Consider the following 15,096-nt stretch of genomic DNA (forward strand, 5'->3'; position numbering starts at 1 on the left):
GCACACTGCATTCCCTTCGGGCTAAGCCAGAAGCTCTCAGTTCTCTTTTCTGTAAAAGACAAGCGCTTTGGAAAGAGGAAGAGGACAGGCCAGGACTGGAGGGTGTGTTAGAGCAGTAGAGCTGGGGCAACTGAGGAGGGGCACGACCCTCCGACTATGCTGGGAGTGGGAGACGCCGGCAAGGCTCCGACGGTCCGGTCCGAGAGCTCGCGACCCAAGCCAGACAAGAAACCTCTTCCGAACATGCTTAGTGCTCAAGTATCTGCCCCAGGCCTGAGTGGAGGAGTGGGAACGGTGAATTCCAGCCCCGTGAACGGGCAGGAATGAGACCTCCGAGCTTCCCTGAGACCTGAGGCTGGCCAGGTACCACCTCACCTGTCTAACTTCTAGGTCCTCTGGGCTGAAAGAGCCAGAAGGAAGGGGTCTCCGTGGTGTCATTAGCTGTTAATGCCTCTCTCCTTGGGAGCCTGAGCACTGAGGCCAGCTACCCCAGGGGAAAGCCAGGGTCACGGTCCCACCACCAGACCTGTGACAAACCAGCAGTCGCGGCCTCACCCGACTCACTGCCAGGTCACAGCGCTGAGGAAGAGCAGATTGTCTGGCCAGTCGAGCCCCTGGACAGATGGGAGGGCACCCCTGCTGCCACGGGGACTTACATCCACTGCACCCCCATGTCCACAGCTCGGTCTACATTCTGAGTCTGGGGGCCCCTCCCCAAATGACAGTGGTGCTGAGAAGATGCAAAAAGCCTAACAGATGAAAGGACCTGTGCCCCGAGCCTTCCCTAGACCCCCAGCTGTATCCAAAACAGTAGCCAACCACACACGAGTTTAATACGGTTTTTTTATTAACATATAATATATTTAATAAAAAATAATATCCACTCTGGCTCTCTCCTCCATTGCAAGGGGAAGAGTGGTGAGGAGGGGCTGGCACTGCCCACCCCTAGGCATCCGGACTAGCCCTGCCTCCGGGGCTCCCCTCTACCCCCCTGCTTTCTCCAACAGGCTCTGACCTCCAGACAGACGGTTCAAAGTTACAAGTGCTTTAGACCCCCCCTTGGCCTCCCCCAGGCCCACCCCTTGTGCAGAACTCAGGGGCCACCTGGACCAACCCCTTGCTTTGTCTCATTCATGTTAGAAAGAGGGTCTGGGGGCAGAGAGTGGAGTCTCTACTGGCCGGGGGGAGGGAGGAAGGGACAGTGATGGGGCACGGGGCCTAGAAGAGGGATGGGGACGCGTGCCCTCACTGCAGCCGGTCACTGCGGAACGAGTCCTCCACAGCGGGATCGGGCAGCAGGGCACAGGGGTCGCTCAGCATGTTGAGCCCTTCCAGGCCCAGGGGCTCCATGTGCAGCTCCGCCTCCAGCCCCAGCCCCAGCTCCAAGCCAGCTGCTGACACCTCGAAGCCGGGCACTCCGGCCAGGGCTGCTGCAATCTCCTTAGAGAAGCCCGGGGAGGAGTCTCCTGTGTGGGCAGGCGAGACGGGTGAGCACCTCATGCCCTGGGAAGCTGCCAGGACCCCTCCATTTTCCTGCTGTACCAGTGAATGTGGGTCTCCCTCCCTCCATCCTGCATCACCACCCACACCTCTCACCTGTGAGGATGATGTTAGGCCCTGAGCCATGGCGGGAACAGTGGGTCAAGTTCTGGTGGTTGAGGGCATGGGGGTCCTGGAGGCCACCTACTGGTCCCTCACCCCCTAAAAATCCAGACCCTTCGGAAAAGCCAGCGGGATCCAATGCCAGGCTGGTTGATGGGCTCTCCATGCCGAACTGCTCCAGCTATGGACACACAGACAGACCTTGAGGAAGTGGGCCTTGGAACACGGGTGTCTGCCTGCCCCTGCCTAGCCCAGCTAACACATCCCCGTGGCCCAACAATCTCCAACCCACCCCCAAAACAAAAGCAGACCGAGCGAGATGGCAGCAAGCAGAGTGACAGGCAAGCATGGGCCCCAGTGGGTGTGGGCACCGTACCTGCTGGGACCGAGCATGTGCATGCGAGGAAGACAACGGGTCAGAGCCGGAGGCCCCAAAGAACAAGCTGTGCAGAGACAGCTGGGGGACGGGGGCAGGAGGAGGGCTCAAGTGCAGAAGAGAGGAGCCCTGAGTCGGCAGTGCTGTGTTCCCAGGGGGAGGGAGGAGCTGCCCCACCCACCTGGATGTCCCAACTGAGATGGCACCAGCGATACCACGAGGCCCCTCCCCTGCTTCAGAGCTAGGGACCCGGGTACTCACGTTCCCCAGGCTGAAGTCACTCATTGGCCGGTGGTAAGACTGCTGCCCATGCCCACTGGAGCTGGGTGGGTACAGTGTCCCATAGTGCGGCTGCCTGCCTGGGGGCTGCCCCCCCGAGGGCTGCACTGAGCAGGCAGGAGGGGGCAGCCCTGGCTGCTGTACAGGCTTTGGGGTGGGGGGCTGGCCAGGCAGAACCAGACTTGGGGGGCTGTACGGATATGGAGGCAGCCGCTGGTCAGTGGGCAGCTTACTGGTGTCCAGGGGGACGCCCTAAGGAGAAGCAAGGAAAAAGGGGGAAGCTTACCTTTCGGGGTGCCCCCAGGAGGAACTCTTGGTCAGGCTTCCCACCCTCCGAAGCTGCAACCATCCTCAACACAAACCTGCCAACATTCCCATGGGCATCCCGGGAACTGGGCACAAAGACTGAATGCCGCTTATCAGAATGAAAGCGACTGAGTGAGGCGAACACAGGAATAATTCTGGATCCAGGCCAGACGTCAGCTATGCCTACACTTCGGTGCTTTGACAATTCTTAGTAATCACTGAACTTGAGAACTGCTATTCTAAAGCCCGGGAAAGGCCAGAGGCCGCGAGAGGAAGGAAGGAAAAGGAGGAAAGCAGGGAAGTTAGGTTCACTCCAGGCTCCACGACGCAGAGCCCTGCTGGCCTGGCCTCAGTGTTTCCTCCAGAAAAGGGGGCCTGAGTCAGATGGAACACAGAACACACATTCCGGGGACGGGCAATGGGGGAGGAGGAGGAGCAAGGAGGGTAGAGGAGAGGGGGTACAAAGGGAGCAAAAAAAAAAAGGATGGGGAAGGAGGAAAGAGCCAAAAATTTTAACTTTGAGGAAAAGCCCTACACTAAGAGTTTTTCGCTCTGGTCCCAAGTCTCCCTAACACGCGGTGTGAACTTGGGAAAGTCACTTTCCCTCTGGGCCCGTCTCGTGTGTAAAATGAAGGGACTGGGCTCCATGATCTGAGCGTCTGAGTCCATGAAGCTATGAAGGAAGGAAGGGAAATGGGAGAGGGGATGGGACAGGATGGAGGCACGAGAGACAAAGACAAGAAAAGGACAGGAACAAGAAAGGCAGCAAAGGGAAAGGACGAGCTACCCCACGGCAGGCCTGCGCCGGGGCGAGGCCCAGTGCTGAGCGCTTGACGTATGTGATCTCCTCGGCTCCTGACAAGCCCATCCTTGTTCTACAAAGGAGGACGCTGAGGCTCTCAGAAGCTAAACCCCTGTCCAAGGACACTGCTAGTCAGAGGCGGAGCCAGGACGCGAACCAGAAAGCTCAGCCTCAGGGTTTGCGCTCTGAAGCCAACGGGAGACGGGCTGGGTAAGAGATGGGGCAGGTCGAGGATGCACGGAGGGGACAGACGAGACGGGGAGGACAGAGGGAAGCGGAAGAGGTGCTGGAGGAAAGGAGGGGGAGGAGACAGACACGGGGGAAGGCAGCCACGCATACCTGAGTGATGGAAGACAAAGTGGGTGACATTGTTGGCGAAAACTGTTTGGGCAGCTGCTGCTGGGGCCTTCTGGCGTCGACTGGGCCCGCGGGCAAACTCAGGGGACTGAGGGGCACACGGCGGTGGCGGGGGGAGGCCCCAGGGGTAGAAGCTGGGTAAGGGGGGGCACCCAGCACAGGAGAGGAAGCGGAGGCGGAGGTAGAGGAGGAGAGGGCTGGGGCACTGAGCGAGGGGTGACCCAGGGAGGTGCCGGGCAGTGCGTGGCGGGCCAAGGAGGAGGCGGGCAGGGAGGGGTGACTGTGGGAGCCCTGGAGCTGGGGCTGAGGACTGCTCAGGGAGGCCTGGAGGTTGGGGTTGCTTAGGGAGGACTGCAAGGACGGGTGGCTGAGAGGTGAATGGAGTCCTGCAGGCACAGACAAAAACCAGAGATGCCAACATTACTATGGGAATGGGGCCCCGTCTGCCCAGCGTGGGGAGCAGTGACCAGACCATGGCAGTGGCAACACGATGTCCTTCCTACACTGTCCCTGGCGGTGAGGTTGGCCCTGCCCACTTGGGGGCTGCTCTCCATTTTCTTTCCAGGAAAAACCCACACCTACCCGTGCTCACCGGCAGAACAATGAAGGGAGAGACTCCTGGGGTGCAGTTGATGGACAGGTACCAACCGTCCCTGGATGATCCCAGGTGCTCCCGCCCCCCGTCCCGCGGGCTCTCCAGCCAGGACAGCCGCTCACCTGGTACATCATAGCCCGGGCCCAGGCCCAGGCCTCCGCTGATGCCCAGGTGGGTCATGGTGTGGGTCAGATTGGAGGTACTGTTGGCCCCACTCAGGCTGGGGTAGGCTGTCTCCTCTGGGTCCAGGGGGGTGGGCAGAGGGGGCGGAAAGTGCAGGTTGGTGAGGTCAGGTAGGGAGCCTCCCGTGTTCATGGCAGGCGGGAGGACAGGCACATTGGCAGGCTGGTCAGGAGATGGGAAGATGCTGGGGAAGGAGAGGAAACGGAAGACGTAAGCGGAGGGGCAGTGGTCGAGGGGGCGGAGCTCAGCTCCCAGGTCCCTCCCCTCCCTCCCGCACCCCCCAGCCAACCTCATAAAGGTGCTTACTTAATTCCAGGGACTTCACAGGACCGAGGTCGGGAGGAGGAAGAGGAGGAGGAGAGCTGAGGGGAGAAGGAAGCACGTGGACAATGAGGACAGGGCTCGGCGGAGGCCCCTGGAGACCTGCCCGAGGAGAGAACACGGAGAGGGGGCCACGCCCACCTTCTTGGCGTCCCAGGGCTTCAGCAGATGCTTGTCATCCAGCAAGTTCTCCTCAATAGCAGGGACTTAAAAGAGAAAGACCAGTCATGAGAGAGATGGAGGGGGCGCCAGGAAGGCAGGACAGGCGGCAGAGGCAGGCGGGAGGGAGCCCCGCTCCCTGGCCCCACACAAAGCCACCAGCACCAGCCCCGAAACTCCCTGGCACTTAGTACCCACAAGTGGTGAGGAGCACATACCTTTGGAGTCCATTTCACCGTCCAGATAACCTGCAAAGGATGCAGTGGAGTTGGCTGCAGTGCCCACTTGCCCACCTGCTTCAAACTGAAGCTCCACGGCTACTCCCGAGCCTGGGACATGGGCACCTACCTGCACGGCGGCCAGGCAGGATGCTGGGGGGTACCGGGCCTGGATAAGTGTTCTGAGGGCTGGGGTTCATCACGCTCGTGTGAAGGGCAGAGTCAGAGCTTGTCCTGAGGGGGCAATGGAGGTGAGCCGGCCCCATGCCCTCCTCACCAGGGGAAAGATGAGCTGGGCTGGGCCAGGGTGGAGGTGGGGGAGGAGGGCCCAGGAACTGGACAGGAGGGATGTGGCCTAAAGAAAGCCAGGGCCGTCACCTGTTAAGCGCTGATGGCAATCGGAACAACTGCCCCTTCTCTGCAGGGAAACTGCCCCAGGGCATTGTCCTGGGGTGAAAAACAAAGTCATGAGGAGGGCGGCCAGCAACAGACCAGAAGGCAGGCATGGGGGCTGGAAAATGTGGGGCAGCCGAGGTGGAGGTGGGCAGGGCTGGGCACCCAGGACCAGGTCTCTTTCTTTCTGGTTCTCCTAATACTTGTGACCCATGAACCCTCTCCCCCAATCCACCTAGCAGATCTGGAAACTCTCAACTTCTATCTGCCAGGACAAGCTAAATGGGAATCTTGGAAGCCCAGCAGCTCGGCCAGGTATGAGCATTAGGGATGAGAGGAACAGGGGGAGGGGGCAGGAATCTGAGTGCCAGGACACTACATCTGGCACCCACTCGTGACAGGAGGCGGCCATTCTCCCCCCGCCCCTTACATACACACACCAGCTAGCCAGTTACCATTGGTCTTGTCCTGGTCGGACTGGGAGGCTTGGCCACCCGTGTCAACACAGCCAAGACTGGACTCTGACCACCTACTCCACCTGCCCCCACCCCTCCCAGCCCTGCCCTTAGGGGAGGAGGTACTGTGGAAAGCCTAGCGCAGCGAACCCAACCCCAACCCAGGACATGTCAGACAGCAGCCCGGGGATGTGCCTGCCCCGCACACACCTCCGCCAGCTGGACTCCGGGGGGGGCGACAAGTAGGCAGGGCTGTAGGGAGAGCTGTCAATGTGAACAGCACCAGTTAAGGAAGAGAGTGAGGCGAGCTTGGGTGGGCGAGAGACCGGAGGAGCAGAAGGAAGGCACCAGATGGGGCGTTTCAAGTAACAAATACCTTTCTCCTCCTGACAAGGGGCAACAATCATGTCAGAGAATGCAAGAGGACAGAGTCAGGCCCAGCAGATTTGGAAAAAGATAGGAGCGTATCTGGGCAGAGCTTGGGGAGATGGTGTAAGGAGGTCCGAGACCGGAAGCTAAGGCAGAAACGCAAGGGGGAGGGAACCAAACCCTCGTTAGCAGAAGACGTGTCAGGGAGCCCAGCCTCCAGCAGTGAAGAGCAAGCTGAGTAAGGACAGTGAGAACCAGCCAGAGATGGAGGGCACGGCCCCAGAGCAGCCGCTCCCTGGCACAGGACCCAGCGCCCACACTTGGGCCAAGCGGTCACCCCTGGGAGGCTAGGTAAAGGAAAGCCCCTGACCCACCACCCTCCAGACTCCCCCAACCCTCAGGGAAGGATATGTGGCGGGGGTAGCGACGGAGGGGGGACACCATTCTTCGGGGGTCTCGCTGTACCCGTTCCACCAGCCCATGGTGCCGCGTGCTCCGGGATGAGTCCAGAGGTGAGTGGAGGGGGCTCTGCCAGAACACAGGTGAGTCAATGGGGAGCAGCCAAAGGGCCTGCGCCCCCCGGGCTGCTGTCCACTCACCTGGAACTCAACCAGACCACAGCCGATCTGGTTCACGTCTGGCAGAGAACCACCGTAATGGGAGCTCCTCGTGTATGCCAGCCGCAGTTTTTGGGCCTGCAACTGAGACATGAAGGGCAAATGGGAATGTCAGGGAGGGCCTGAGCACTCTTCCTGTTCCTTTGGCCACCCTCGCCATCCCTGTCTCCAGGATATGCTACTGTGGCTGCTGCTTTTGAGAGATCTGCCAGAAAAAGAAAAACAAGAAAACAGTGCTGGGGAAAAGGTCCACGGAGACCTGGCACAAGCGATCCGCCTCGCTCTTCTGCAGCCTACCCTCATCCACATCACTAATGCCTGCACCACCCTGCCAGGCAGAGCCTGGCACTCTGGCCCAGTTGGCATCAGCCTCAACAGAGTCCCTCAGGGGCCACCAGGAGCCCCCAGGCTAGTCACATGAGTTAACTCCTGGGAGGGATGTCTATTAGGCACCTCTGCTGTCCCTTCCAGATACTTCCAGGGCTAATTGGAAGAGGAGGGAAAGGCCACAGGTGGATGCCACAGAGCCATTCCTACGAGCCTCTTTCCTGCCCACACTGGAGGGCACAGGCTTCTGGCTCTGCCCAGCCGCGGGAAGGCTACCCAGAGCCCACACCTCCCGAACTAAACGTCTAAGGAACGATGGCTCTCAGAGATAGAACAACAGAGCCAAAACCAAGGCCCATACTTCTACTCAGTCCTGAGGCCCCTGAATGGGCAGGGAAGCCTGAGGACGGAGGTGGGCGAGGGCACAGAAGCCCACTCCAGTCTGGGCCAGGGCCCGCTCCCTAGTTTCATCACCACTTCGGGTAGGTAAGTCTGGCACTGGAGAGAGACACCACATCCCTCAGCCTGGCATGGTTTCAGCCTGATTACCGATCTCATGTCCCTCTGTGAGAGGCTCAGCCACTGCCATCAGCCAAACAGACCCAGGGCAGCTGATGAGGAGTAAATTCTAAGAGCTCCCGGGGACACATGGTGGTGCATAGGCCGACATCGGAACTGTCTGTTCCAGGAGGCCAGCCCAGTGAGTTCAGTGGGCGCTCTGCTGACCTTTGGGCCACATCAGGACTGCTAATAATATATATGACAACCCCAGTCTGCAGCAGTATAGGCCCCCAAGACCATCTTCCTCACGTGAGCCCTCCCAGCTGGCCAAACAGGCTGAGCCCCAGGGCTTGAGACTCTTGGGGCCCCAGGTCCTACCCAAGTAAGTCCATGGCTTTTTATGTGCAGCGGAGAAGCTAGGGGCAAGGTAGGTGAAGGGGACCTTTTGACAGACCAAGGCACTCCACAGATGGAAGGCTTCAGCTCTGAGTCTCTCCCAGCCTTTCTTTGTTTGCACAAAGAAGCCCTAAGACCCCACCAGGTCTCTGCTGGAATCACAGTCCAGAGGGCAGGCCGGCCTCTGCTGTCAGCTGGAGGGCAGTGTCTGGCCCACCTTCTTGCCTCTGCCCCCACCATGATCACAAGGTCCTACAGGGGAGCAGTCAATAGTTAGATCCAGTCTGGCAGTTAGCGGGGGTTAGGGGCACGCGTGTGTACACACACACACACACACAATTTGCTTCCCCACCTAACTCGCTCTGCTCTGACTCCCACAAACTAGGACACATGGTCTCTAGAGACGCAAAGGGGAAACAAACACAAAAAAGACTTCACACAGGCAAGGGAATCACACAAAAATACAACCACAGTCACAGTCATAGACAGATGCAATCGGTGTCAAACCAGGAGCAAGCGCTTCGAAATGTGGTATTTATGTTCCACCATCTCCCCTGAAATTCCTTCCAGCTCCCTGCCATGCGGGATCCTTGCAATAGCCTCACCTGCTGTTTTGAGAACAATGCGGCCCTAAATTAGGACCGCAGACCAGCTGGGCAAACTCCCACCCCTGGCTCCCTCTGACATCCAGTCCTGGGAGCCAGAAAGCAAGGCCAGAGGGGATTCAGACGCAACTCTGCCAGGATGTCTTCTTTCTGGAACCTCCTAGGAATGAATGTTCCCTACACAGAGAAGACCCTCCCGGCCACCCCATAACTGACCCACAGAGCAGCCCTTGCCCTAGAAGGCTCAGCAAACCATCGGGTTCCACACAGCCTGTAGCCAAGTGGGTCTTGCTTTGGAGACTCAAAGCCCTACCTCTCTCTCTCCAAGGCTCCCAGAGCAAAACACCGAGCACCACCAGGCTGTGAGCAATGGACCTCACCTTCATTCACGTCAGGAAACCACAAGAAGTATTTGAAAAAGGAAGCAAAGGGACGGGACGCAGGAGGGGACTTCCTGCCCCACTAGACCCAATGCTGCCGTTCAAACCACTCAAGGGGCCCTTTCCCGGAGGCACTGAAGTGCCGACAGTGGCACAACAGAGCAGAGGGACCAGGTTGGAGGGGCCATCTCGGAGGAGCCAGGCCAGGGCCCGCAGGCCACCCCCCGCCCCGTAACCCACACCGGGGACGCTTCACCGCAGCCCCGAGGGCTCAGGGATGCACCAGGACCACCCACCTCCGACCTCCGCCGGGCTCCAGCGGACCGCTCCGCTCTCTGCCCACTCCCGCCTCACTTTCTCAGCCCCCCGTCGTCCCCAAGCCCCCAGCCCCTCCGGTGTGCCGGCCTCTCCCCGCAAAACCCGTCTTCCTGCCCCTCGGCCCTCCACCCGCGCCTCCCAGACGGCGGCGTCCGCTGCCCCGTTCCGCCTCCTCCGCCGCGGCTCCCGCCCCCGCCCCGCCTCTCAGCTCCCCGCTCCGTAATTGCTCCGCTCCGTTCCGCTCCCCGGCGCGGCCCCTCACCCGGGTGGAGCCGATGTCCATCATCACCTCCTCGAAGGCCGCCGTCTCCTCGGCCTGACGCTGCTTCTGCAGCGCGATCTTCTCACTAAACTTGCGCGGATTGGAAGCTGAGGCCGTGGCCGAGCCGGGCCCGTTCGCCCCCGACGTCGCCATCTTCCTCCTCCGTCCCCCCGCGCCACCCTCCCAACACAAGCCACGGCCTCTGCCGCGGGCTCCCGCCCGGCTCTTCCAGCCGTAGCCGCCGCCGCCGCCGCCGCCTCAGCGAGCACCGCGAACCCGGCCCCAGCCTAGTCCTGACCTGTGGCGCGCGAGGACTGCCGGGAATTGTAGTTTGTTTACGTGACTCTCTCACAGCCTCGGTCACGCAGTACGGAGAGGAAACGGACACCACTTCCCAGCAGCCCTGTGGACCCCGGGAACTGGGGACTTTGCTCCTCCCTCTTAGCTCCTCCCGGCGCACGGCAAGCTGGGAAAAGTAGTTCTAAATTGGTCCCGAGCCTAGGAACGCGAAGGGAAGAGGTATTAAGGAGAGAGGAAAGGAAAACGGGAGGAAATGGAAGGGGTGGAGACAGGGAGGGAAGAAGGAAGAAACGAAAGAGGGAAAATTTTGTCCATCTTCGGGGAAAGGGACGAGAAGGGCCTAGTGAAAACAGTGAGACCAGGGATACAAAAACAGCTGTAAACATCTGGGACAGGCCTCCCAGGCTGGCCATATGCCCACCCCTTTCCCAAGACAAACGAATCAGATACTGCACAAATGTATAGAAACATCTTTTATTTGGGTAACATGTCCCAAAACAGGTCAGTAAGTAAAATAGATTCTAGAGAATATGGCCATATGCACAGCCTTACCTCCCCAAAAAATAACCCCGGGAGAGTGAGGCTTTCCCTTCCCCCTTGGGCTCCTCTGGTATAAAAAAGTTTTGGCAGCTCTGTATTTATCATCTGGGTAGGGGCACCATGTCCATGTCCTGTATTTCTAGGGTGTTGCAGTGGTATGGGGGCCTGCAGCTCTGCCAACCCTCCCCCGACCCCAACCCAGAAAATCCAGCACCCCAGGCCCTGGGACTAAAAGACCAAGAGGGCCCCCTTCACGGAGGTGCTGGGCAGGTGCCATCAGTGTGCTTTGAGAAAGACGGAGGGCATTTTATTTGGCACTTTAAAAATAGAGGAGTGAGCAGGACTGGAGAAGCCAGAGAAGGTACCAAAGCTGGCAGGAAGAGGCCACTTGGCACTAGTGTCCTGGGAGAAGGGAAGAGGGAGACAGATATGAGCATAGGAGCTAAGAAAAGTAGGAGGGGTCCACTCCAAATGCCAGGGCTGAAATGGGCTAGGAACCACAGAATGGCTGACTCTGGCCTCTCTATACTTGCATCCCACCACACCTAGGTACCCACCTCCAGCCTCCCCGTGTCAGCTTGTCCCTATGTGTAGTGTCTGCCCGAGTCTAGCTAGCACTCAGTGTCTTCCCCAATACTAATGTCCCTTGATCATGTCTCTAGTGACTCGACCATGCCTTGTCCCTTGGGCCTCAGGGCCAGGCTCTCGTCTGCCCACCTCCCTTCCATTGGTCAGATAGTTGCAAAGGCTGCATCCCTACCTCCCAGAGAACTCTTTGGTTCTCAATACCTCCCTTCCCCAGTCCTGAAGAGGGGAGGAGGGTCAAGGGCACCTCATACCCAACCTCCCCTGCTCCTCTTGGAGCCTCCTAGACTTGGATGAAGAGCAGGCCAGTGAGTAGGGCAAAGCCTGATAGGAGCAGAATGACCTTGAGGATCCTCTGCTCAGAAGTGGCCAGCTCCTGGGGCAGGATTTCCAGGAAGGTGATATAAAGAAACGTGCCAGCCGCCATGCCCTCCAGCACAGACTGGGCCAGCTGGTGCAGTGGCCCCGCCGACTCTGCCAGAGCGGCACCCAGCCCAATGCCCAGAGGTGTCATGCATGAGAAGAGAATGCCACAGCCAGCCACCACCTTTGCTCGCAGGTGGCTCTGCAGCAGCCGCAGGGACAAGCTGACTGCCAGGACACCTTTGTGAAGCAGCAGAGCCAGGCACAGCTCCATGGCCCGAGCCCGGTCTCGCTGCAGCCCCACTGCCAGCCCCTCGAACACCGAGTGCAGGGCCAGGGAGAAGACCAGGACGCAGGCACGCAGAGCAGAGGGGGCTGCCAGGGCTCCACTTGCTGGGGGGACGCCTGGCCCATCGTGCCAGTGCTGCGGCCCACCATTCGCTGTCCCCAGAAGAGCCCTCGTCTCCTCTCGAGGTGGTGGCGCCGACTGCTCCTTGTAAGCCAGCGTGATTTGCTCCATCACCAGGACCAGGAAGAAGCCCATGGCCAGGATGAACTCTTGTAGGGGGAACTGGAGCTGTGGGCAGACCGGGCAGCAGGGAGTTCGGGAGACAGGCCAGGAATGGGGAGGAGCCCGTTAGACCTGGGCTCCCACACAGACACAGGGCCAGTCAGTCACACAAAGATTCAGAGTCACTTGGTGACACAGACACAGAATGATACACAATCACACAGATTCTGGTGTCACCCAAGTGTTACATGTAGACCAAGATTTCTCAACTTTGTCACTAGTAACATTTAGGGCTACGTAATTCTGTGCTGGGGAGGGCTGTCCTGTGTCCCTGGCTTCTACCCAGTAGATGCCAGTAGCAGCGCAATGCCCTCCCTCCCTAAGATATGACAACCAAAATGTGTCTGGACATAACTGAATGTTTCAGGGGGTGAGGGACAAAACCATCCCCAGTTGAGTCACTGAGGTAGACGTACACAGAGTGTCACACATTGGCCCACCTTCCCAAATGCCCACACATGGAGCCACATACTGTCACAGGGACACTCAGGCTTACACATGGTCACAAGGAGGCACCGGTCAGTCAGTCACAGACACATAGAGGGTTACATCCAGTGTTACTTCCTCAGTCTTAGGGAACTAGAGGAAGAGCCTCGCGCCACCCAACTGTCTCCGTTTTTCCCGTGACGCTTTCCCATACTTTGGACTTGCTCTTGCCCACATCCTACTTCCTTGAGCCTTTTTGGTCAGCAAAGCCAGGCCCCTGGGGTTGCCTCTTCCCCTTCCCAGGCCTGTAGGGACCTCTATTTCCAATCGTTCGGGGAAGTGGCAAGAGGGTGAAGATGATTCTCGGAGTGCCAATAACTTCCTGGAGGCCGGAAGTGAGAAACCCACAGACTAGGTCACACACCTGCTCATCAGGTTCCTTGCACGGTCTCAGAAGGTACATAGGGGTCACATAGGGACTAGGGGAAGGAACCCACAGAAAGACCTATGCCCTGTGACGAAAAGTCACAATTCATAGGGTCACACGCCAATGACACGGAGTGACACAAGAAGAGATCCATACACACCACCTCTCCTGGAGGTGTGCAGTTGAATACACCACGTGCAGCCAGCCAATGCTCACTCACCGTCACGTGCAGGGCTGCCAGGGCCTCATCTATGGCAGCCAGGTAGTCAGGCAACAGGTCCAGGAGACAGGTAGCCAGAAAGACACCCCCAGCAAAGCAGCTTACTAGGCTCAGGACTTTTTGGCGGGAGGCTGGGCAGGAGTGAAGCACAGAGGGGAATGAGCAAATGAACCCCTCCCAACCCCACGACCCCAACCCAAGCAATGGTCACTCTTGCCTCCCCTCCTCGGGTCATCTTCCTCAGCCCCATGGCAGCAGGGAAAGGAGAAGCTTACCTGAGGCTTCAGGATTCGCTCCTGGCCGGCGCAGCACACAGATGGGGACCAGACTGCACACCAGAGTCAGCACCAGCAGGAGCAGCAGGGCCCCCAACTTCAGCTCCAATCCCACAGGCATTAGGGGCTCCGAGGCTACGGCCTCGGGGCGCCACACCAGGAGCTCTGGCTCTCCCCAGGGCCCCATGGTGGCTGCGGCAGCTCCGGTGACTCTCAGACCTGGGAAGACAGGAGTGCGGGAATGGTCATGGAAGGAAACATGGGGCCAAGGAAAGGGGGAGAGCTGGTCTCCAAATGCGGCTCCCTCACCCCGGCCACTTTCTGACCTTCCCCGACCCGGTGTGACTCATCCACTCCTGTACTGGGAACATTCTTCTTTCCCCTCTCGCTTGATCCCTTCCAAGTGACTTATTCAGGGGCCTAGCAAGGGGCAAACTGAGGCACGAGGACCCTTTCACCTGGAGCCCCGAGAACCAGGGAGCTGGGGTCCTGTAGGAAAGTACAGGCCAGGCCCCCTCTAGGAAGGAACGGATGAAGCTAAGGGGGTGCCGGGCTGTGGAGAGATGTCGCGCGGGGCGCTTCGTGGACCGTCTGAACAAGGCGAGGTCGGGTGCTGGATCACTCTCCCGCTCCCGTTTCCCCAGCGCCATTCCCCCGAAAGAGAGAGCGACCGCTTCAGGCCACAGGCTGGGACGTCGGGGTAGAAAACTAAAGAAGGGCCCTAGGAGTCTGGGGTCCCGGGACCGGCTGACACCCAACTGAGGGCGGCGTCTGCAAGTCCAGGCTTCGGGAGGCGGGGTCCGAGGCCGCCAGCGTCCCTCGAAGCACAAGAATGTGGGATCCGGAACTCCGGCTCCCGGGAGGCCTGGATGTCCGACCCGGGTCCCACTCCCAGGGAGCCACACTCACCTCGCGAGGGTCTCACTACATGGCACCCGCTGGGTTCCGGCCTACGTTCGGGAATTCCCACCCCCTCCCCAGCGCTCCTCCTCCCCCTACAGCCTCTGCGTACCCGCCCCCTGCTGCCAATGACTGCGCCTGGAGGGCGGGGCCAGACAACGAATGACGTGATCTAGGGCCAATCAGAGACGGGCAGCAGGAGCAAGGCGGAGGCGGGGACGAGCGGGGAGTGCGCGAAAGCAAGGGAAGGGGCTGGAGAGAGGATTTAGAGGCTTCGGGCCTGGGGCGCTGTGGTGGGGGTCCGACAGGCCGGAGCTGGACGGTAGGAAAGTAGAGGCCAGGCCTTCCTCTTCTAAAAGAGGAAGCTAGAAACCCCTCGGACAAGGCTGATGCCCCATACCCACCGCGCATTCGCAGGTCTTCCGCCCTGCTCCTCTGAGTGTACCTGCCTGGTCTTGACCGAAGTGTTTTTATCCATCTCTTGGAAGACTCCAAGATCCCCTCTGGGCTCCTTGGCGCCAAAGGGAGAGCGTTCCCTTTTTAGGACTGACTCCCATGCTTGACTTACCTCGCCAGCACCCACAAGAGAGGAAAAAAAAGACAAGGCAGAATTGGAAAAGGGAAACAGCAAAGAGAGGGCTTCTCTTGAAAATCATCCCTTCCTGATT

The 15,096-nt window shown here is 59.4% G+C and overlaps 2 protein-coding genes across 4 annotated transcripts; both read right to left on the bottom strand.

Annotated features, from left to right (window-relative positions):
• Positions 1-829: 829 nt before the first annotated feature.
• On the bottom strand, positions 830-10,085 carry CRTC2 (CREB regulated transcription coactivator 2). 2 transcript variants are annotated; one of them, XM_074318827.1, is made up of 14 exons: positions 9,822-10,085; positions 7,015-7,116; positions 6,825-6,943; positions 6,257-6,316; positions 5,577-5,645; positions 5,329-5,432; positions 5,199-5,228; positions 4,963-5,027; positions 4,807-4,862; positions 4,440-4,684; positions 3,705-4,108; positions 2,240-2,509; positions 1,597-1,783; positions 830-1,466 (listed from the first exon to the last, which is right to left on the bottom strand). In XM_074318827.1, exons 1-14 carry the CDS (start codon positions 9,972-9,974, stop codon positions 1,246-1,248), a joined length of 2,085 nt encoding a protein of 694 aa, XP_074174928.1. In that variant the 5' UTR covers positions 9,975-10,085; the 3' UTR covers positions 830-1,245. The 2 variants fall into 2 exon arrangements, with proteins under 2 accessions (XP_074174928.1, XP_074174929.1); XM_074318828.1 differs by lacking the exon at positions 9,822-10,085 and adding an exon at positions 9,538-9,674.
• A 494-nt stretch (positions 10,086-10,579) lies between these two features.
• On the bottom strand, positions 10,580-14,555 carry SLC39A1 (solute carrier family 39 member 1). 2 transcript variants are annotated; one of them, XM_019713328.2, is made up of 4 exons: positions 14,438-14,555; positions 13,529-13,747; positions 13,254-13,384; positions 10,580-12,186 (listed from the first exon to the last, which is right to left on the bottom strand). In XM_019713328.2, exons 2-4 carry the CDS (start codon positions 13,713-13,715, stop codon positions 11,530-11,532), a joined length of 975 nt encoding a protein of 324 aa, XP_019568887.1. In that variant the 5' UTR covers positions 13,716-13,747; positions 14,438-14,555; the 3' UTR covers positions 10,580-11,529. The 2 variants fall into 2 exon arrangements, with proteins under 2 accessions (XP_019568887.1, XP_074174774.1); XM_074318673.1 differs by having other exon boundaries at positions 14,288-14,519.
• Positions 14,556-15,096: the final 541 nt, after the last annotated feature.

The sequence above is a fragment of the Rhinolophus sinicus genome, linkage group LG14 (genome assembly GCF_036562045.2).
Source record: "Rhinolophus sinicus isolate RSC01 linkage group LG14, ASM3656204v1, whole genome shotgun sequence".
NCBI lineage: Eukaryota > Metazoa > Chordata > Mammalia > Chiroptera > Rhinolophidae > Rhinolophus > Rhinolophus sinicus.